The sequence below is a fragment of the Struthio camelus genome, chromosome 3, assembly GCF_040807025.1.
Source record: "Struthio camelus isolate bStrCam1 chromosome 3, bStrCam1.hap1, whole genome shotgun sequence".
Classification (NCBI taxonomy): Eukaryota; Metazoa; Chordata; class Aves; order Struthioniformes; family Struthionidae; genus Struthio; species Struthio camelus.
The window spans coordinates 40,679,912-40,704,347 of NC_090944.1; the positions used below are offsets into that span (position 1 = coordinate 40,679,912).

General features: G+C 38.9%; 1 protein-coding gene across 5 annotated transcripts in view; it reads left to right on the top strand.

Moving 5' to 3' along the window:
* COL19A1 (collagen type XIX alpha 1 chain) overlaps nt 1-24,436 on the top strand; it is a 209,395-nt gene that overhangs the window by 25,949 nt on the left and 159,010 nt on the right. For all 5 annotated transcript variants that reach the window (XM_009689153.2, XM_009689151.2, XM_009689154.2 and 2 more), the window contains exons 5-9: nt 7,250-7,373; nt 7,752-8,027; nt 10,089-10,169; nt 12,196-12,321; nt 13,026-13,088. In XM_009689153.2, coding sequence (XP_009687448.2) covers nt 7,250-7,373; nt 7,752-8,027; nt 10,089-10,169; nt 12,196-12,321; nt 13,026-13,088 — 670 coding nt within the window. The remainder of the gene's footprint in view (nt 1-7,249; nt 7,374-7,751; nt 8,028-10,088; nt 10,170-12,195; nt 12,322-13,025; nt 13,089-24,436) is intronic.

Genomic DNA, 24,436 nt, shown 5'->3' on the forward strand with positions numbered 1-24,436 from the left:
TGGAAGATATTCAGCAAGTTAGAGGCTTCATTGATACTTGTAAATACGGAAGTTTATCATATACTGTAGTGCATTCCCATTTAGCATGGAACAATTAGAGTTCACAAGCTTTAAAAATAGACTCTGGTTTTCCATGAGTGCTTTTTTAAAAATAAAAACAAAAAGTAAATAAAGGATTGCCTTACTAAATTTGATATGGGTAACTCAATGCTGCTTTACAAAGATAGAACTAAAACTTTTTATAGCACAGTGAATACACAGTTAATTCATTCATTCATTCACAATTACTTCTTTAAGCATGGTAGCACTGGGAGAACCAGGTGGTAGCTGAGTTTCAGAAATTTTCAGAACTTTAAGCAAATGTAGAACCAAATATTTCTCAAAAAGTCAATCTATACCTTTTCATTACAAGCAAGCAGTGGAAGGTATGCACAAATACAGATGCAAAGTTCCTGCAAAATGCTTCCAACTTTTTTTCCTAATAAGCTCATAATGTATAGTCTGTGCTGTGCTGGAGCCACAGCACCTGTTTTTAGGAAAAATTACGGCTACGTTTAATCCATTAAGACAAGAAAGGGATGCAACAAAAGCTTTCTGCAGCTATGAGTATGTATATGCTTTGACTGAGTGGCACATACACGTTACTGGAAGGTCAGTGTGTATTTATTAACATTCTGAATGCGTCTGCCTGATGCTTCAACCTATGGCTTAGTAAGAGATATCTGACTATCTGGATTGTACTGTGTTATATTAGGGATTTTCCTGCTTGTTTTCTTTTGTTCCTTCAATTTGCCAGCTGTGGCCTCTGTAATTCGCAGTACACCTCAAGCCAGCAAGCCAGGGCGATGTAAATCCAAGTCTGTGTATTCGGCTCATGTGCTTCAATTCCTGCTATTGTTTTCAGCAGTTTCCACCAAGGGTGTGCTTGGCTTTGAGAACACAGTGCTCCATTCATCAACTTTCATTTCTTATTATATGCTATTGACAATATGGACTGAGGGAGAGATTCAGATTGTCTAAATTCCACCTAAAATATAATTTAGTCAGACTTTAGGTGCCTAAGTGTGAAAGAATGATTCAGATTGCCTACTCTCAAGCACCACCTAACCCCTGGTGGCACTTAAAATGAATCATTTTGAATCACAAGGTTCCCTAGGTGTCTGGGCATAAGTTTCGGTGAAGTTCAGAAGCACCATGGTTTAAGCAGCCAGGCATTTAATTCGTACACAAGTTTCACTGTGACTCAGAGATGTGTACAGAGATGCCTGAACTCAGCCTGTGACCCCAGACTTACCTAATTCATTGACCATGCTTAAGTCACACATAATAAACTTGGACAGCACTGAATTCAACACCAAACACAGCAGTCATGATCACTTTCAGTGTGGAAAAGGAGGAGAAGAGGAAGAGAAGACAACCTTTTAAATAGCCTAAAGGTTAAAGCAGACAGCCATGAAGGAAGATATCTGATCTGGATTGTCCTAAGCTGATGAAGCTAAACAGTAATGATGGAACTTAATTGTCTCTCCCACTGATAAGGATGTTTCCTAGGAGAGGAAAATCCCAGATTCATGTTCATGCTCCTAATAGGAATTTTTTTCAGATGCTGTTGTCCAAAAATACATGAGCACCCCCTGGATCAGAGATCAGAAGTCAAGGATACCTTAATTCACACTTCTGTTTTAACTTGTAAATTCTTCCATGTCCTGTTTTTTCTACATGAATTTGCACAGAGCTTACTCATTACTGCCACATGTTTCTGCAATATTAGGGCTTTGTTAAGACCTGCCATCTCTCTTACCACTTTTGGCTTAGGCACTATGATGTATCACTCTAAATGACTATCTCCTCTATTTGTGCTTTGCATCTATAGACTTCGAACTGAGCTTGGCAGCGGTTTCCTTCATCCTTATTCTCTCATTTAACCTTATTCTCTCATTTTCCTATTGCTATTTGCTTGTGTCACATGGAAAGGGTGAATACTCTGTGAGGAAGTACTTGCTGAGCTGTGGACATGAGGAACAACTTGCTTTTGTATTTTTTTTTTGGCTAATATTTAGTGCAATTTCTTTACCATTGTCACCCTGCATGTTTTTGTGGTGATCCCTTTTACATGTTGACAGGTGCAACCAGCTGTAACAGTATATTAAACATTCAAAGAACTTCTGAATTTCAGATTCAGTATTTTGAAAAAAATTATATTTCAATATATAATAAAGACTTTTAAGTCAACTTGTTACAGGTTTCTTTTTTTTTTTGCATGAACCATCTTTTTATATTTATTGTTTAAAATACATACATACTACGTCTGGCTTTGAGGAGTTTTTAACCAAACTTTACAGAGTGGACGATACCATTTCATACAACATGGATTTTGTTGTCATATATTACTGATTGTCTGTACCTAAATCATTTTAAGGCTAAGTACATGCTTTTTATTCTATTGCATTCACTTGAGACCATTCAGAGGGAGTAAGAGCACAGGGAAAAATATGTATAATAGTATATAGTGTGTAGTTTTCTGAGTATTTTTCCTTTAAGGCATTCACCATCTGGCTGGAGGCATCGAACGCAAAATACATCCTTTAAGGCATCTGTTAATGACTTTTCTTGAATTCCTCACGAGGGAATGTTTGTTTAGTTACGCACTGAGAAAGCTTCCTAGAGAATAAACTCATTGCTTTTGTTAAGTCAAGTCTTTGGTATAGAGTAGTTGTGATACTTGCTGGTTTTAGGCTGTTCAGATAACTGTAAATTATAGTTCTATACTGTCTTTCAAAAACTGAATAGTGGAGAGCTGTGATTCTTTCATTCTGTTTTTTTTTATAAAGCATAATATATCACATTGTTTTGCTTGACTGTATTGATTTGCCGTTTGTGTACATCACTTTTACCTCTACTGTAATGATTTCATTAAACAATCTGAAATTTTTTGCAATGTATCTAGTATTTTCAAAATATCATATGTAATATGTTTTTCAGGTTCTAAACTGGGAATGGTGAGTACACTGGCAGGTAGGGTTGCCATTCAGAAGGACTTTGACAGGCAGGAGAAATGGGCTAGCAAACACTCATGGAGCTCAGCAAAAGCAAATGCAAACTTTAACATCTAGGAAGGAATGACCCCTTAGGACAGTACAGGCTGGGTGCCAGCTTGCTCAAAAACCAGCTCTACAGAAAAGGTGCTGGGGAGGGTCCTGCTGGATGGCAAGCTAATCTTCGGTCAGCAAGGAACCCTTGCAGTGAAAAAGGCAAACTGCATCCGGGGCTGCCTGAGCAAAAGCATGCCATACAGGTCAAGGGAAGTGATCATTTCCCTCTACTTGGCACTTGCAAGACTACATCTTGAGTTCTATGCCCAGATTGGGGCTTCCCAGGAGAGGAGGCAGAGCAGCTCACTGGGGCAGGCCTGGCAGAGGCCCACCAAGATGGCTAGGGTGCCTGAGCCCATGGCATACGAGGAGAAGCTGAGCAAGGTGGACTTATTTAATTTGGGCAAGAAGCAATGGTCACCAGTTGCAACAAGGGAAATTCCAACTAGGTATTGGGGAAAAAAAAAAAAAAAAAAGGGGGGGGAGACCATTCTGGGTGGTCACAATCACCCAAGATTGGAACAATCTTTCAAGAGGATCTGTGAAATAATCTTCATCCTTAGAGACTTTCAAAACTCAGCTGCACAAGGCTTATTTACCTGATCTAACTTTGAAGTTGCCCCTTCTTAGAGCAAGGGTTTGGATCTGGTGACCTCCAGGGTCAATGATTTGCATATCTTGAGTTTTAGACAGAGTAGACTTTGGCAGGCTTGGGCAAAAATAAGGAACGTGTTTCCAAATGAATAACTGGTCATATTAATTTTGTTATTCATTTGTTCTGTAAGATAACGATATGTTCATGTCTCTAAAAAATGTCTGATTTGCTACCTGTATCACAGAATGTATCAGAATACCAGCCACTTCTATGAACTATTTAAAAGGTTTGAATTTCAGAAAAAATGCTATTAAAATCAGTCTATAACTCAACTCTTGAGCGTCTAGTAATCATGAAGCAGTCACTATTTCTATACTAAAATTAGGACTGTGCAATCAACTTTTTTGTTTTAAAGCTTCTGCATCCAAATTACTCATTTTCTAAGACAGAGATGAGATAAATGAAAACCGCAGATGCAGACACTGCAACATACACCAGTAGCTTGTGAAGTGTTAATATTGAAAGCTTTATGCGGGAACTAACATTGTTTGCTGAAAACTGCCAGGGTTGCCCACTTGCAACTAGTCACATTCCCAAAGACGTTCCATCGCTCAGAATGGAGGAAACTTTAGAGCCCCCCATAGCAGAAAAAATTCTTCCTTTATTCCCCACTGTGACAAGTAAATGGTTTATTTCTATATAACTGCAAATGGGATTATAATTACATATTGATGTGCTACAAAGGCTTTATCAAAAAAGAAAAAAAAAGAGGAGGAAAGCATCAGCTGTCAAGACAAAAGCTTTGCTACCCTCTTTGAAGTCAGTGCACTGCAATCGACTGAGGATCTCAGGAAAGACCTCTTCTGTCTAAAGAGGCCTACTCTAATCCTGCTAAAGAGCTTCTCTGTGGAATAACTCCTAGTGAAATCCCATATGTGGAAATGACTTCTTTGGCCTATGTCCAACACCTGATTCCTGTTTTATCACAGAACTGAACTGGCTGCTCTCCCGTGTCCTTAGTGGACCCATATGCTCTGTTACATAGTTATAGATGTTTCAGTGTCAAAAGGCAATGCGGAAGTGTATAGGCTTTGCAGGGCTTGGATCCAGCTTTCATACTATTTGCTATTTTAATTAACGATAGACTAAAGAATATGCTTATCATTTATACAGAAAATACCTCCATTAAACAACAGCAATACGCAAGTGCATCTTAGCAGAACAGTAAACTATGTGGAGGCAGGACCAGCTGCATGGCTTATAGCACCCCAGACAAGCTAAGGACATGGCATCTCAGGTTTATAACTGTAACCCACGCAGCATGTCTGAGGGAGCATCTAATTAGTTGTCCGAGGCGGGTTAAATTTCCTGGTTAACTGCCGTATTTGGAGGCATAGGAGAGCTTACATTTATGGGAGAAGGGTAGACAACTGTAAAAGAGAAATGATCAAAAACTTCTATCAAATGAAAGGAGAAGAAAGTGTGATTAGTGTGATACATCTGCAAAATTAGCTGAAGACTTACATATTCTAATAATAAACGGAACACATTTTTCTCCTGTTGTCTTTAAGCCTCCCTGACACTTGAAGTTCTATCTAACCAATTAATACTATTTGTCTTCTAAAATTTTGAATATTTGTTTCAGAACTTTTTCTAAAATGTTTTGGCTGTGTCAGTGCGTATCATATAAAAATTTGTTTCTTTTTTAACTGTTTACTAAACCACACAGAAAACAGTACAAGAGTTAAGACACAGGCATGCATTATGAAAAAGGGTAGGAGTCTGCTCTAGTTTCTCTTACTTTTGACTTGTCAGAGGAAAGTATCTAGGAAGAAATGAGAAAAGAACACAGGATTAAATTAATTCCTAAACACTACACTGATTTATACTGCCATACTCTTGCTCAGGTAGCCTCGGATGCAGCTGACCTTTTTCACTGCAAGGGTTCCTTGCTGACCGAAGATTAGCTTGTCATCCAGCAGGACCCTCCCCAGCACCTTTTCTGTAGAGCTGGTTTTTGAGCAAGCTGGCACCCAGCCTGTACTGTCCTAAGGGGTCATTCCTTCCTAGATGTTAAAGTTTGCATTTGCTTTTGCTGAGCTCCATGAGTGTTTGCTAGCCCATTTCTCCTGTCAAAGTCTTTCTGAATGGCAGCCCTACCTGCCAGTGTACCAATCACTTCCTCCGTCTTCCCCTCGGTTTGCTTTAATCTGCTACCTTATTGACAGCATACTTTCTCCTGTTGTCCGTGTCATCAATGATGTCAACAGTATCGACCCCAATTTTACCTCCTGAAGGAGCACCATTCATAACCACCCAGTAGCTGGCTTTTGAGGTGTTGATCGCTACCCTTGAGCTTGGCCCTTCAGCCAATTTCTTAGCCATCTTGTAGTCCAGTCATCCAGCTCTTGCGTCCCTATCCTGGCTGCAAGGATGCTTTAGGGAACAGTGTTGAAAGTCTTGCTTAAATTAAGTTGAATGGCATCTCCTGCCCTCAGTTTGTCCACAGAGCCAGTTATTTCATCATAGAAGGCGATCAGCTGGTCACACATCGTTTCCCCTTGGTTAATTAGTGCTGTCTTTTTCCAATCACCTTTTTGTTCATATTATGCACAGAAATGGCTTCCGGAAGGATTTGCCAGCTACTCTTACCAGGGACAGAGGTGAGGCTGCCTGACCTAGTCATAGTTCTGCAGATATTCCTTCTTACCCTTTTGAAAATATACTGCTTGCCTTTTTTGTCCTCAGGAACCTCTCCTGTACCCTACAACCTTTCAAAGATGATAATGGCCTTAAACTGACATTGGCCAGCTTTTCTATATAAATAATAATATACATCCATAGTATAGCCATTCCAGTATAGTTTCCCAAGACAAAAAGTAAAGCAACCTATCTTCTACTTCTCTCCCTCTTTTTCTCTCCTTCTGTTGTAAGCAATACAGAAGTGCCTCACCATGGACTTTAGGATAATCTGACACAGCTGGCTAGCTGGCAGCACTCTCAACCTTGTACACTGGGAATAGCTTTTCTGGAGCCTGGCTCTGATGTGTTGCCTTTTCTGTCCCCTCCTGCCAGCCTCACATCCTCACCATTTACCTTCACAGCCAGGAGGTGTACCTGAGCTGTTTCTGCTTATTTCTGAAATTTTGTCATCATCTGCAGGATGCTGGGTTCGTGAGCGAGGGTATTTCTGTGGAGAATCCAAGCAATAGTTAGGGGAGAGTAATGTTTCAAATTGTATTTTTATATGGCATTCATTTTGCAGCAGTTATTTTAAGATTCCTGTTTATAACTATTAAATATTTTAAAAAAGAATTAGAATGCAGAATTTGTTAGCGAATTATTTATCTTCAGCTGTTTATTCTTACAGATAGTCTTAATTGTACTTTTCAGCTGGAAGAAGTGAGAAGAGGCACTTCTGAGCACTGAAACTGGTGAATGTGTATGAGAGTGAGCATTTGGTTGCCTGTATTCACCACGTATTATTTCTGTCCACGTCTTTTAAGTATTTTTTATATCTGTATAAGAATAAAGAGAACTCTTTTTTTCCTTCCTGCTGCAGGCAAGTATTTCCAAAGGGGCTTCCTGAAGAATACTCTCTAGTAGCAACGTTCCGTGTACGACGAAACACCAAGAAAGAACGGTGGTATATATGGCAAATTTTAAATCAGTATAACACACCTCAGGTTAGAGTCGTCTTTGATTTTTTTCATTCATTTTTCTTTTTTCATTGGAATATGACAAATATAGTCTAGGGGGTGTTTTATCACTGGATTTAGCTGTGGTTTACACAGAACAGATAGACTGCTCTGAAATAACTGATCATTTGCTATAGCGACTACAGAAATTGAGCAAAATGTATTGAGTAGGACTACATACTAGAATAGAAGGCGTGTTATGATTTAAGCTGGCGGGTATTTACAAAGTTACCTAAAAGAATGCTTTGTAATTCTTGCCCAATCTATGCAGTAAAACTATTTGTATTATATATGGTTTGTATGTGCTTTTAGTTCTTATACTCTGTCTTTTAAATAACCACTTGTTTTATTCCATTTTGCTTTCAGATTGCCGTCCTTATAGATGGTGCAAAAAAAATTGTGGAATATATGACCAAATCTGCTCAGGGAAATATACTGCACTACAGTTTTAAGAGTCGAGAAATCTATCCACTGTTTGATCGTCAGTGGCATAAACTTGGTATTAGCGTGCAGTCGGGGGTCATTTCCCTCTATTTGGATTGTAATTTAATTGAGAGAAAGCAGACTGACGAAAAATTCACCATTGACTTTCAGGGAAGGACTTTGATTGCTTCTCGTGCTGCAGATGATAAGCCAGTAGATGTGAGTAGCATGAAAGCAAAACTGGATAACTTAGAAATCATGTTTTAGCCACACTTTTACTAGCATTATCCTAAAGAATTATGGAGATTTAAAAGATTATAACTGGTTATTAATTTTGAATGCATATTCTGAATGTGCTGTCTTTAGGTCTTTTTCTCTCAACAATATTCAGTGCTGTAGTGTCTGCTAAGGCAAACCCTCCATTTCCAAAGTAATGACTACAGAAACTCAGTCCTGATTTCAGGAGTCTTTATTTCAATGTGTTTGGAGTGACAGCCATATAGTTATTGTAGATTTATTATTATTACATTTAAAGATAACTTCTTGTAGTAGTCTTTTCTTTCAATTTTTATGAGATTCAACTGCATGAATGACAGATGTAAATTATCTGTCATCTAGTTACAATTTGTCCCTCTTTGCTAAAGGAAACCCATACAAAAAATTAAGGTTTACTTATTCATCAAGTTTGTATCACATGCAAAGATGATTCAGCCATGCTGAAATTGGGGCCTGTTGTTTGTAGTTGTCACTCCCTCCTCCAAGTGGGAGTCACTAGGAAGTAGCTGGAAGTGAGCTCCCTGCAGCTTTGGATACGTGTAACCAGCTCTGCATTTGCAGCTGACTGTTGTAAGATAGTCCCTTTCCTCCACCTCTCTCCATCAAAAAACAGTGAACAACATCTGCAGTTCTTCTAGAATGAAATGCAAATGCAAGGCAGAGTAAGGCAGGCGTATTGTAGTATTCCTGAAAAAAGCAAACTGTTTTCTCAGCTGCAAATAAAAAGGCCCTTGATATTCTGGGCTATATTCTATCCAGAAATGTTCTCTTACGTTTCCTTGTATAGAGAGCTCTGAGCAATGAACTTGAAAATCGCAGGAAATGTCAGTTTGTTTTAAATATTACTGATATCAAGTTACCAGTTTTAAATCCTCTGGCTCAAGGTTTATAGTGGCCACGTGAAAGTTTCAGCTGTGTTCTGTACACTGTACAGTTTCAGATGAAAATAGCATATTATAATTGCAAGCTAGCATTGTGAGAAGCCTCAGTCCTGTAGGGTGCTAAGCACTTTGGCCTGGACTCAGCAGACCAGGCTAACTTCACACATGTGGCTAACTTCAGAGGGCCAAGCTCATACTTCGTTTTACTCTGTAAGACTGAGTTCAAATTTGTTTGAAATTTATGTACCATTCCCTTATTACCAAGTTACACGCAGGAAAAGGAGGAGATTCTTTTTGCCTTGTATTGTTTGTGTGACACGGAGTGGATAATTCTGAGTGGACGTTGCCAGTCAAGAATTCCCCACTTGCAGGAAAACATTGTTGGCATAAAGCTAGTGGAGGTGGCAGGGCAGATACTACACCACCACTCATTCTCCTCAATACCCAGTGCAAGGGAGAAAATAATTGGAGAGGATACAAAACAGATGCAAAAAGGGGCATATTTTAGCAAAACTGTTCTCAGAAATGAGACCTCTAGTTCTTAGCATGAGTGACTGAAGTCAATGTAGTTCCTTAACTGTTCTGGCTTTTATAAGGGCAAGCTAGCTACTTAAAATTAAGTGCTATTCCTCTCCACCAATCCGCACAAAATCTTGAACATAAAGGTCTCATGCACAGAATACGTGATTTTTGCTGTTCAGATCAGGTAGAAGAGAGGTCCCGGCAAAGGTCTGTCCAGAGTGATAGATAATAAATGTGAAACTGAGCTTGTCAAACCTTTACTCCAGTTCACTGCAGTTTGTTTACTTCAGTTCCAAAAAGATCGTCTGCAGAGACTGCAGTACCTATGCAGTACTTATAGCAAGAACAGTGCAGAGGGTTGCAACTTACAGGAAGATAAATTTAGTCTAAATCTAAAGGATTCTGCCTGATGTCTAAAGGAACCTAAAATGGGGCTTACATCACAGGAACATACTGCGGAATTTGTTCCTGAAGTGAAGAACTACAATAACTGTTAAGTTCTGGATTTAGTCTGTTTTCGCTGCCAAGTTCGGAAAATAAATGCCAAAAAAGATTGTTTCTTACTGCTCATATAAATCTCTTGTTTTGTATTTCTTAATAGATTGAACTTCAACGCATAACAGTTTATTGTAATCCAAAACTTGGAACAAAAGATACATGTTGTGAAATATCTGCAGACCTGGTAAGTTATTTGCTAAAATGCAGGTGTGAATGCAAAATAAATTGTTTCATTGTTTCTTATTACAAAGTTGTAAAGACATTGCAAAGGGATCTTTAGATTAATTTCCTCAAATGAATCCTGTTGACCAGGAGTCACGGTAGCCTGCTAGGCACATGGTTGCTTGTTGACTAAGTAAATGGCTTAGTGGAACGTCAATAAAAGTGTCTCAAAAATTAACACTAGATACTGCTAGTGCTTTTTAAATGCATTTCTTGACATTAATTAGTATCTAATTAGTAACTGAGGAAGTCTCAGAGCAGAAAAAACAAATCACTGCCAATGACCTGAGGATGGCTTCAAATGAGAGAATATTTTAATAACAAGTGTACAGTATTACTGGTGAAAAACAAGCCTATGAAAGAGTCTGCATGGCGATGGAGAGCAGGAAAAATTGGAGGAGGTTGAGGGTGTTTTGATTATCTCAGTATAATAACATGGAGCAATGGATGTCTCATAATTGGCAAATACTCTCATCTTTATAATGCGTGTGCTAAGATGTGTATATTGTTTAACATAAAGGATTCATTTAGTTCAGTGGAGTCACCTTTTCCCTTTGTTTTGATAGATGGGATCTTTATAAACTGGAAGATACTGGAAATACAGAAATGTTTTGCTGAATCAGGCTCATTTGAGAAAAAAAACGCAGAAAAAACACACATTAAAATATTAGTCAGTTGGTAATGAACAGTCTGTAAAAGAAGACTCCTCTGAGGTAGTGGGAAGTACTATCACCTCTTAGCCTGCAATCAGCAAAACAAATCATAGTTTTCAGAAGGACTAATTGAGCTCATCTTCAAAGAAATGGGGGCAAGGGAGCTGGAATGGAGGGGTTAAGCTGCCCAAGAAGAGAAGAACAAAATACTTTGTGTGAACTGACAACTGAGAGGTGCTCAGAAGGGTGGAAGAGGATGAATCTGACTTATCAAAGGACATTTCAATTTTAAATAACAATTTCTTTTTCAAATACATTTCAAAATGTATTCCTGATAATAACGCACACTTCTTTTTGAATGTACAAGCTCACGGCTAAGTAAAATGAGTGCATTTGTCTGTAGATTCCACTTTGTGCACAGAAACACAGTTTTTTAAGAGGTTATGACACAGTGACAAAAAAGTCAGCAAAAAAACCCTAATTATATGTGAGCACAAAAAAGATCAAGGGCATGTTTTATTAATAGCATCTTAAATGTTCATTCAGCTGTATAGGTGAAAGCAGCAGTAGTTTCATGTACGCTTCTTGTGCTGAAGATGTAAAAATAATTGACTACTTGCTTCTGACTTTCACATTGAAACCAGCGTTATACTTTCTGGGATTTTTTTCTTGACTTTGTTAGCAAATGTAAGAGCTAAATTTTCAGTAATTTAAGGGAAGGAGTTTTTACTTGGATACAAATTTTTTACTCCAAGATGTAAATCCTGTGGGAGTTGCCTTGAAAGAAGGTTCGCAGGAAAACTCATTGATCTTATTGAGAGCTTCTGTAATTTATCAGGCCCTTAGCTCCCATGGCTTACAGACAGCTGAGCGTTGGCTTCAAGGCTTTTTGTTTGCTTGTTTCCAAACTACACATGCTCAAAATATTTCATTATAAAAAATAACAAAATTCACCCTGTCCCCTCCCCCCTATTCACTCTGACATTTTGCATTGCAGAGTGGGAAGGGACTGACAAATACCGTCTTTTTTCACATGTATATTTTCTGGTTTCATTTTTTTCGGGAGACTTTCTTCCTCTCTTTGGGCTCTTTCAGAGGAAAGAAGTGGGCCAGTCAGATCAGTGTGGACTGGCACTGATTTGAGTGCAGAAGGATCACAATGGCTAGACTGCATTTTATTACAGGTTTTTCTGTGTGGGAGTTTTTGTGGCTTCCTTGTAATGGGGTGTGTACAGTAGCATTAAAACAGAAAATAAGGTAGAAATAGGATTTGGATTATATTTATCTGTAAATCAAAGTGGACTAAAAATCCTAACATATCGTATTTTATTCTAGTGCCCCCATGATGACAGGTTACTTGCTACTACTTCTTCCCCAGTGACTGTTCATGCCAGCAGAATATACACGCTTCCAGAAACACAGCAAGAATCTAGAGACAGATGCTTCTGCTTTCCAAATAAAGTATGGGATTTTCTTATTGATTTTTAATGCATCATGATGTTTAATCCTGCTAGGCATAAAAGAGTGTGTTTTTTTTCTGTAGATATGAAAAATAAATTTTTGCATTCAAATCTTGTAATATTATATATCCCATAACATTATATTATATATATTAAATTACATTATATGTATACACATTACATACATTACATCATATTGCATATATAACATTATATATTAATACATAAAAATATAAATAATATTATAAATAACAATATAATAAATAATGTATAATCTAATACATAGTAAATATATGTATAATATATTGTATTATATTAAATATAAAACCATATTTCCCAATTAAGAAAGAAAACATTTTAGATTATTTTAAAAGTTAGAGCTGCAAAGAGCTATAAGGTTCCATAGTGTGAACACACAAAAAAAAGGATTGATGGTAAAAATGAAAATTACTCTTGCAACCTTATATCTAGTGTAAGTGGTTTTATTTTAGAATGAGTGATTTTCTACATAGTGCTTTTTTTTTTCCTAAATCCTTCTTCTAGGTGTTGTGCCATATTTATTCTAACTTATTTGTGTCGTTAGGCTTTTGTGATTAAGACTAGGAACACCAAGTACTTAACATATTTTGGATCTGCTTCTGTTTATTTGCTGATTTGTTGTTTGTTTGCTTGTTTATTTGTTTTTAAATAAAAAAAAACAAACAGGGAGAAGCAGGATTACCAGGAGTAGCTGGTTTGCCAGGCCAGAAAGGAGTTAAAGGTGAAAAGGTAAGATACCAATTACATTTTTTTGTCTCAAATCTTTGCTTTTATTTTTTTTTCTCCTTTCTTAAATAGAAACCTTACAGGCTGTGTTATTCCTTGAAGGACTGTCTTTGTGCACAGGTTAATGCTTTTGCCAGTTAGTCTGTGGTTCTGCGAATGTGGTCTTTCTTGCTGAGCAGCTTAGAGCCTCCTCACTTTGTGGCCCACTCGTGAACTCCATGGAATACTGTTTCCTTTCCTAAGAAGCAAAAGCACATCAAACAGCGTGCTGGTGCATTCTGTTGTCTGTTCTCTTAACCACCCTCCCCCCCCCCCCCCAAAAAAAAAAGTGGGGGAGGAAATCATGTATATGTCATCTCTGACAAGGATTTATCAATACTGTGTATGTATTTGTATGTTACTGCTGATGGCCAGAATCCTGTGGTGTAGATTTAGCCTTTCAGTGATCAATAGGAGGGTATGAATTCACCTATAGGAGCTCAGCAATATATATTATTTGACATGACTGCTGCCTGAAATCTTAACTGTGAACAGAGAGGGACCTGACGTTGGCAAACCTGTAATATAGGCCGGATAGTACTGCCTTCATTGAGCCTATTCCATGTTTTTGCTCTATAGTGGCTTACCTTGACATTCTTTTATTATTTAACTTGGGATTTTCTTGGTGCTTAAGGTCAGCATAACAGAGATCTTCCCTTCACAGTTCATTCCCTCAACTCGGTTGCAGGATGCTGAATTAGGACATTTCTGGGAGTGTGTTTTATTGGGTTACTGGAGGGACCAATTTGGATAGGCTATTACAAGTCAGCAGGAAAGGCAGTGGATAGGGCTTTTCAGCTCAGGGAATATAGACATCTGGAATGTCCTAATCTGGTGGTTAAGACAGAGATGCCGAATCCAGCATCCAATAGAGCACACTGTTTAATAAGTGAGCCGAAGTAGCTTGTTCTGTTAGCTAAAACTGTTGCTTGGACTGTAATGCCTGGCTGAAATTGGTCCACTGCTGAGGGGGTTTATCCACACAGTCAGTTGGAATTAAGTAAATTTCATGATAGTTTCTTCTCTCCAGCTCCTCAGCTCCAATACACATTTCAGTTTTGATGCTATCTGTATCTTTTCCCTAAAGGGAAAAAAAAGGTTCAGGTATCTTAGCTTCTATAGCCCAGCTGAACCTGAAAGGATTGCTGACAGTCTCCCAATATCATCACCAATTATCGCTGACCCTAGGTCTTAGTATATAGAGCAATTAGTTATGTTACCAACATAGGCTGCTTCCTGGTGTTTATTTTGGAATCTGCTCTTCGGATCCCGACATGATCCATTTAGAGCTGTCACTGCTACTAGGATGAGAAAAGAGACTTCAAAAGTCTACCTCTTTTTTACTGTCCTTTTCAACAGCCAGTTAGCAATATTTACTGCGCTAAACATAGTACCTCTAAATGAGCATGTGAGAGCCTGTTATTACCTCCAGTTCTGGTCTCCAGCCATCTCACAAAAGAAACCTCATAGATCTTTTTGGTGGCCTACTACTTGTAAGTCCAGATTTGATCTGTTGATCACCAACTACTCTGACACTTCACTGAATCTTCAGAGCCTGAGCAGGATTATGTGCATCCAGGGGTTTAGCCTAATGATGCTAAATTGACATTCATGATTAAAAGAATCAGCAAATTAAAGTCAGAGGTGAACAGCTAGAAAACTGCTTAATGTGAACCTTCTATATAGTTGACCAGTACTTACTAGGGTTTTCATTTGTTTTCAGTGTGAAGGAAGCATAAGAAACAAATTATTATTCTAGGGCTTTTCCATCATTCAGTAACTTCCACATAAGAAATATTGATTTATAGGTACCACTGCAGGATTCACATCAGAAGAGAGACTTGCAAATTAACGCTTCCCCTATCTCTCTTGCTGAAATAAGTCTTACCGCTTACTGTGCAGTGTGAGCTCTCCAAGGACTTCCAAGGTTGGAATTGCACTGTGCAATTTCACCCTCTTACATGATTTCTGCAGTCCAGCCTTTAAGGCTGTGCCATCTCTTGACCTACCAATTCAACAGAAAGGTGTGTTTCTGGCATCTTGAGTCACATGATCAGTGTGATTACAGGAGTGGTCTTACTGCTGGCTTTTGGGAGCAAATGCCATGTTCTTTGAGGCATTAGTACCATTTTCTTATTTTGCTTCTGCATTTGTGAAAGTTTTCAGTAACGCTTGCCCTCAGCAATGGCCTTGTTTGAACAATAATTAGAGGTGTTCAGGCAATAATAGGAAGACCCCAGGCCATTCCAGACATTCAGGATACATAACTTATTGCCGCATTACATAAGGGAAAGTAACAGATTATGGTTAGATGCTTTGTAATATGTTATATATGAAATAGCCTACATCTTGATGATGACCAGACTGTCCAGGCTTTCAGTCACAAAACAAAAAGGATTTCTATGAGTTATTTTACGGTTCTTCAGTCTTCATTTCTCACTTCTTTTGTTTCTAAATCACTATATTATTAATATCCCACTAAATATATTTAAATATCCAAGCGAAAACAAGTTACTGTTAATTTTTTAACATCTTTCTTGGAAAATTCTGTGTTCGTGATATGATTCTTGACTGTTGTATGTCACAACATTGTTCATCCCTTTGTTTTACATTTTCTCATACCAGTTTTCTACCGTACTTAAAGGTATGACTGAATTTACATCTCTTTTTGTTGCTATGGGATAGGTAGGAAAGTATCTACATACACATATTGGTGTTAGGCTATATTTGGGCCCCCAAAATTGCTCTTGCAGTCTAAGGTAGTTATTTCTAAGATCATATTGCATCTTGTCTGTTGTGGCATATCCAAACCATAACCAGTACAAAGCATGATTGCCGTTTCCATTTTATTCGGGTGCGCTGGGCAGAGTTCATCTACGCACCTCTGAATGGGGTCTGTGCCAAAGTGTGGCAAACTATCCCCCTGAATGTACAAGACCATTGCTGATCAAAATTGCTCCGTTTGTGTTGGTGACCTCCCGGTTTGTATGCCCCACCTTCCATTATACTTCCTTCATGATATCCTGAGAAAATTTCTTCAGTTAACGTTCAAAATATTACATCTATTGGCTTTGAGAAGGTTCATGGGTGGAGGAGCTGCTTTATTTCGAGTGTGCCTTGCCTCAAGTCTGCCAGACTGTTCAGTTTGCTAGCATATACCTCTTTTTGTGTAGGAAAACTGGCTCAAGGACAGTAGTCCCTGTCCCTTTTATTTCGCATGCAAGTTTGGATTCAGTAGCGTTCACCCTGCGGGAGATCTGCAGGAAGGTTCTGATCCTGCAGCTGTGATTGTAAGGGGACAACCTCCCGTTTTTTGATGTCTGAATAATTAAGACTCAGAAAGTCTCCAGTACAAACTTCTTTTGCTGTTTACTGGTTTCAATCCTTGACACTCACGTTTTTGACTGCCTGATAGCTTATTTCTTTTGGGTGAAGACTGGGAGGCAGCAGCAGTCGGGTTTAGAATATAGATTATCCCTGAAAAATATCCTGTGTTACTCTTACTGTAGCATTCTTCTCAGGTAAGTAATGTAGGTGTGTATTTCACAAGTTTCAGATGGTCAGAAGTCAGACGGAACTCTCCTGTGATTTAATGTATTTTGATATATGTCCTCCAGAGCTAGGTTTCCACATTCTGCTGAGTCAGCATAATATATAGAGTCAGGCTTATACTAAGCAAATTTATTGTAATGAGCAAATGTCTTCTGATCAGGATGTGAAGGTCCTGTTTTGTCCTCAATATATAGAAATACTTCAGAAAGAGAGAGAATATGGATGGCAGTAATTTGAACAATTACATGTTTATTGAATATACAAATGATTTTTCTGTATCAAAGAGGTTACAACAGTTATTGTATCATATCTTTTTATTTTCGTGTATTTTAAGTAAACTCAGTGCTCATGAAAGGTTTTAAATTGAAATCCAAAGAGAATTATTTTTTTTAGTATAATAATAACTCATTCTAAGCTGTGTTAATAGATCATTGGTTAATGCTTTAAGTATGATAGGAAGCGAAAAGCCGGAGGCAGAGTGCTTCCAGACATTAAAGTGCCTATTAATGCACACCTTAGAGAACTTTCTTGCTATTAGAGTGTGCTTTATTCATTTATATTGTAATTAAATAAAAATACTTTCAAAAGCTTATTTTTGGATTGGTAGAAATAAGTTTATGCACTATATTGCTACACTAGGAAAATATTTATAATATAAGAGAAAGGAACTTACGGAGAACAAAGGAGGTGTCTAACTGCCCTTTCCATCTATTTTCCTCGGTAGTCTTCATTTCTTCTTTCTCTGTCATTCCTCTTATAACCTAGCTTCACCTGATTGCATCTGAGGCGCATCTATTGTGTTATGCAACCTTGAGAATGGTTCCTTTATGGGCTGATTTTCACTACAGAGGTTATTGGCAGGCAAATCTAAAAAAATTGGAGATTTGCTTCAGATAGGGATCTAGAAGTTGGAATTCATGAAAGAAAAAATCACTTGAACAAAAAAAGAAAAAAATCTTGGGTTAAATACCCTTGGCTAACAGTGATGACATAGGGTTTTTCCCAAAGTCAGGAGCTGTCAATGTATTTGGTAGACTCCAAGGTGGGGCTGGGGCTGGGGCTGGAGGTGGGGCTGGGGCTGGGGCTGCGGCTGCGGCTGCGGCTGGGGCTGGGGCTGCGGCTGGGGCTGGAGGTGGGGCTGGGGCTGGGGCTGGGGCTGGAGCTGGGGCTGGAGCTGGGGCTGGGGCTGGGGCTGGAGCTGGGGCTGGGGCTGGAGCTGGGGCTGGGGCTGGAGGTGGGGCTGGGGCTGGGGCTGGGGCTGGGGCTGGAGCTGGGGCTGGGGCTGGGGCTGGAGCTGGGGCTGGGTCTGGAGCTGGAGTTGGGGCTGGGGCTGGGGCTGGAGCTGGGGTTGGGGCTGGGGCTGGGGCTGGAGCTGGAGCTGGGGCTGGGGCTGGAGTTGGAGTTGGGGCTGGGGCTGGGGCTGGGGTTGGGGCTGGGGCTGGAGCTGGGGTTGGGGCTGGGGTTGGGGCTGGGGCTGGGGCTGGAGCTGGGGCTGGGGCTGGGGCTGGAGCTGGAGTTGGGGCTGGGGCTGGGGCTGGAGTTGGAGTTGGGGCTGGGGATGGAGTTGGGGCTGGGGCTGGGGCTGGGGCTGGGGCTGGAGTTGGAGTTGGGGCTGGGGCTGGAGTTGGAGTTGGGGCTGGGGCTGGGGCTGGGGCTGGGGCTGGGGCTGGGGCTGGAGCTGGGGCTGGGGCTGGGGCTGGGGCTGGGGCTGGGGCTGGGGCAGAGCAGGCAGCAGGCCCTGAGTCCCAGCGCGGGCGCTCAGCTCTGAGCCCCTACATGGCCATGGCAGCACTCAGCCTGCAGCCTCCCACTGGGAACAGCAAAAATCATATTTCCTGGGCTAGGTACTCCCTTCTTCTCCCCCAAGGCCGAGGGAAGATTTGAGTGATACCACAGAAAGAGAACTTCTCCAGCTTGTTGTCTGGGATGAGTTTTCTTTCCCATGCTCGGCCAGTTCTCTGAATCTATTGTATTTGTCAAGTGATGCTTCCTAATTAATTTTTCTCCAGGTCTAAATGCTTCTCTAACAATTTTCTAATCATGAGAACTGTTCGTGTGTGTACATCTAATTTTTAAATTAGTGCTTTTTAGCTTACTGAACTTCCTATAGGGACTGTTTCTGACATTAATCATAGAGATGACAGATCTAGTATAAAGGATATCTCTACATTAACTCTTTTGCCTTCCATTTTATCCCTTTTGAAAGCCCAGACAGTACAATGTCTACTGGGAACAACTCTTTTTAGAGTGATTAGAGTGCTAATGTATTTCTAGTGTATGTGGTAGTGTATTTCTTTCCTGATAGTAATATGTATTTTCTTAACTGGACCTTTCTGATATTGTTGGCACACATAAAACTGCAGAGATGAAAAGTGGGAAAGATAATTTACTTAATCAAATTTACCAAATCAAAACTTGGATTTTGGTTCAGGAATGTTTTGAGAACTGGCAGAACCACCTTGTTTTATCAGAGCTAATACGTCCCCATTGTGGACAAGACCAATATTGTAACGTAATACTCTAACAGTGAGTGCTCTAGGCTAAATCAGTGTCATCCATTATATTTACTGAGTTCATTGGCTTTTGTCTGAGTGCCAAAATGATGACCTGGTAAGTACAGAACTCCTCTTCCACCTCTACAACTCCACTGAGAATATTTTCCTCCTCTCAAATTCCTTGTGGACTTTGTTTTCTAGATTATATATTAATATGCCATGTTAATTCAGTTCCATATCACAGAGTAAATATGTGTTAAATTATTTTGTCTCTTAAATTGAAAATATATGTTTAAATAAAATACTTAAAAAAAGATTTTTTTTTTGGTCTTCCATGAGAAAGGACTATAATTTGTTAACTTAAACGGTAGTCACTTGTCATTCTCTGTTAGAACATTTGGCTTGAGGTTGTTCTTGCTGTACATGATTCTGCAATAGTAATGTATGATAAAGGAAACGAAGTACTGTATTTTTTATTTGCTGCCAGCAAATAATTTCTATTTCTACCACAGGTGCATTGAATAATAGGTGAAAGGCACAAAGATGTAAAGGTCAATTGCTTTTGAAACACTCTGAATCAATGTATCAAAATGATCTCAAGTGTAATATTGCAGGTGGTGTCAGATGTGCAAAATTGTTTCCACTTCAGATAGAAGGCAGATTGGCAGATTGGATTATCATTTGAAGAAGCCTTTGCAGTCTGTGCTATCTTTAAGAATTTGGCTTGGTTTGTGAAAACTTATGTTGGAAAGTTGACAGAAAAATTTTCCTTTCATGTCAGCCTACTGAATTTCCACACTATCCACTTATGACCAAAATAAACCTTGCCAAAAATGTGGTAGCCATCCTATTGTTTGCAAGATGTCACATTCTGGAAAATATGCTATGGCTTAAATGTGTTATTCAATAAATATCTTGGCTTCTGTTGAAAATAATTTTCATTGTTACCCTTGGTAGAAAATCCTAACAGTAGACAAAGCTCACAGCCCTATTTTAGGATGTTGTTACACTGGCTGTGCCTCATAACCTACAATACCAAAATTGTATTGTTAGTGTCCATCGGTTTATGAAATTGTTCTTGCCTTTATGGTGTTCAGATATCATTGGTCACCGGTGAGATAGACCAGCTGAGGATTTATTTCCCTGTGGCTAGGTTAGAGCTCCTATGAGGCGTGCATGATCAGCCTTGTGTAGGGAAATAAAGTTACTCTTTTGTATGAGACTGAGATAGATAGTTCTTGGAGCCCTGAATATCTTTTCCCTGTCCTCTCTCTCCCTCTCAGGAAGAGATATGAGGCATGGCAGATTTCCTTTAGTATGTTTCCAGAACTGCTAAAAGGGATTTACAGCTCCAGGGTTCTCATCTCTCTTGCAATGGTTTTGGGGTTCTTTTATTTGCCAGAGCAGTTTTGAATGACCATTGTGAAATATTTGCATTATACTGTTTAATAGTTTCAATTTGATCCCCTTTTTAAAGTTGGGTATGATTTATAAGCCTTAGAATGAAAGTTTCGTCTCTGAAGCTTGTTCTCATAGTTTCATTTTTCCTGGTGGATGCTCAGTATCTCAAAAACAATAACAATTCCTCATTGCTTCCTTTTTGGCAGCAGAAGGTAGTTTATTGCGATCTTCCGAGGTGAGGTAAGATAGATTCTTCTCTGGATTGTTGGTTGCTGCTAGTTAGGTATTTCCTTCATTTTTTGGAAGGAATTTTTTGAACTCACAGTTCTTTAGGAATTGTGAGTTAGATTTGGATCTTTCCTATATACTGAATGTCTTCTATTGCTCAGGAGAGGCATACAGGCACAACAGACTAGGAATATTCCATCTCTCTCTGGAGTAACTGTTGACTCAAAGCCTGGCAGTCATATGGGGAACAGTAAGATCTCTTTGTCTAGTTACCTTGTACGCTAAGTAGTAAGGAATCTAAAGAAAAATTCACAGAAAACATCTTTCTACCTCTAATCCAGGCCACGTAAAGTACTGTTCATACATTTGCCTAGAGATATCAAAGCATCTGAAAGTTAATGGTTCCTTAATGGTTCTGTTGCATACCTGGCAGGAGTCATTTAGGAACTGGAGTAACACAGTTTCTGACATCTCATGGATACTGAAGATTTGTCATTTCTCATGACCCCTTTAAGTTGGAGCAGGAAACCGTCTGCAAGGCCTTCTAATGTAAAGGAGAAAGTCTACCTCTCATCAGGACTGGATTATATGGGGAACTAGACCCCTGTCTTCAGATTACTTGGTTTCAATTCTGAATATTATGGGCTTCATAATCACTGGTGGGATGAAAACCGAGAATGTGAGGAGATAAACCCAAATTAGAAATGAATGAGCTCAGTTTGCCTGATTTTACCTTCACATCATCATCAGCAGCAGCATCACAGGGATTCCCATCACTCTCAGTATATTCAATTACAGAAAAACTCTAAGGCAAACTTGAGGAACATTTTGTGAACCTTCCTGCAAATAAAAAAATAAGAAAACATGCAGGTTCCATTTACCTTAATATATCAGATTTATTTTTATATGATTAGGTTAGTGGTCTGGTCTAACTAGAGGTAATGAAGTGTTTTTGGAAGGAGAAGGACATTATGTGGGAGTTAATTTAATTCCTTCATGATTCTTAATTTTTGGCATCTATTATTGTAACCAATTCTTATAACCTTAAGGAGAGGATTTGTACAAGAGGTTTGTATCTGAAAATCATCCTCTAGATTTCTACTTATTAGCCATTTATTCTTATACTTAACATACTAATTTTTAAAACTTCATCCTTAAGATTTTTTCTTTAACCATGGCACCAAAGAAAAAGAGACTCAGCTGGGCTTTAGCTGTGAATTAGTGTTCAGGAACCCTGTTGTTTCCTCTCATCTCTATAGCTTTGGCATCCTGAATGTAAGAAAGAGAAAATGATACTTGTTCACTTCTGTAAAGCACTTTGAGATCTGCAAAAGCGAAGGAAAATACCATTATGCAAATGATCAAGCAAAAAAAAAAAAGTAAAAAGGAATTTACCAATTTTTTTCCTTCATTCCATCAGGCTCCCTGTATGAATATTCTGTAATACTATTATAGGTTGTACAACGTGTAGTATTTAATCTTAAAACTAATTGAATAAAAGCACGAAAACTAGTACCTTTCTCACTGTGGTTATTAAAATCACAGTTACAAGATAGAGGCATAACTTCATGATCAAATTTGCTATGGAAAATAATTGTCTTCAGGTCTTCAAGAAGGGAGTCCATCTGCAGTTATGAAAAAGCGGTGTAAATTTACCCTGGTTAACTAGTTAGTAAGTCATATATTCTAAAGGCTTCCTGACACATGCAGCAGGCTGTATAATTTTAGAGTATATAGTATGTAAAAATACACTGCTGAATGTAGCAGCAGTGGTTCTAGTGTATTAAAATAGTTGACAGTGACATAAGGGAACAGAGTGTGCATAGATATAACAGTCATTCTGTTGGTGATTAGATAAGGTAACTGGGGGCCGTTCCTGCTGCTTTATCTCTCACACAACCAGTGGGTTTTTGCCATTCACACATGTAAGATTTTATTCTGCTTTTAAGATAGGACTAACTTAGCATATCTATATTAAGGACCATTCCAATATTTGAAAAAAATAGGACATACAAAATATCCCACATGCTCCTCCTCAACATTGTTATTTCTGGTCAGTGGGTTACAATTTTTGGATGCAATGGTGCTCTACACCCAAGTGTAGCTTATTTTGATTGATTTGTTTAGCTTACATTTTATGAACAATGGTATTTGCAGCCACGCTGTGCAGATGCAGTTACTTGTGATGGTTTCTATGAATGGATTTTAGGCAATTGAAGTGGATGGCAATGAAGGATGGAGAAGTTTTATGGACAGTAGAGAATCAACAACAATAGTATTAGGGTGTGACCGCTTATTTCAAAGTTAAGATAACAGTCACTAGGATATATCATTCTGCTGTTAGAAAAAGGTAACGAGGAAGCTTGACCCTTAGCACCTTGATGTTTTCTTTTTTCCCTGAGGCTAGAGACAAAAAGCAATTTTTTCCCCAAAACCTACCTCTGGACTGCAATCCAAAGTAGAGTGTAAGGAGAGCTAAGCACTTCACTTTTGCTGTAAGCAGTGCGGTGAGTCAGCAACTGCTGAGTGGCAGCCTAAAGGGAACGCTGAGGAAAGACATATTTTGTAAATCCGTCTTTTACCCATGGATTAAATATTTTATAATAGGCATTCTGAGATATAGCAGATACTGTTGTTGGGTACTCTTTTAGGGTCTCCTTGCCGATCTTATCACTTCTTTTTTAGTTTCAGTAAGTTTAATAACTTCGTTTTGGAACAGAAGTATTATATTTACAGTGACAAAATTAAATAAAGGTACTTATGGTATTCTGTCTATGAAGCTATGATTATTTTAAAGCTAACAGTAGTGGTTGTATTCTGATTCTAAGTTCTAAGATACCAAGCTGATGCTATTGTACCATGATTACATCAATTAAAATCACTTTAAACCTAATGGAGAGACCTGGTTATAATTTAGGAAATGGTTATGCACTTTACACAGTGGTTGTCTCATGTAAAATGCGCGAATAGTCATGTGGATAGGAACCACGTCTCCTTACTCTCAGGTAAGAGACCTGGTTGGAGGGATGCAGTTCACTTTGCCTTTCTTAATGTTCCTCTTCTGAACTTTGAAGCAGTTTGAGAATTTACAACCACCAGCATGCCAACGGTCATTGGTGGCCCAGGCCAGCCGAGGTCCAGGCTGGAGTGCCCATAGGCTGTGGAGGGGACAGACCATGCCTACCCTGTGACCTAGACAAAGTATTCTCTTAGACTGTTGAATTAAGAATCTCTTGTCCTGTATGTTACAGATGGAAAAAAAGTGGCCACTGCACCACTCTCTGTGGCTTCCATTTGGGAAGATCATCAGAGGAGTTAATATTTGTTACTACAGAGTGGATTTATTGACTAAGTTTATGAAGTTTGCCAGATACTGAGATGTTTCTGCGTATGCTGAGGATCAGAATTATAAATTCCCAGGGCTATCCCATTTAAAAATGATGCACTTAGTGAGTTTGGATATCTTGGGCACTAATTTCTGAGCACGGTTTTCCAAGTTTGTAGTTTTGGATTTGGGCACCAAAAATAGGTTTACAGCCTATTTTAAAAATCAATTATTTGTTGTTTAGATGTGGCCTCTGTGCTTATTTATGCAACTCTTTCTCTCAAAGAACAATTTGATAGTGAAATCTTTTC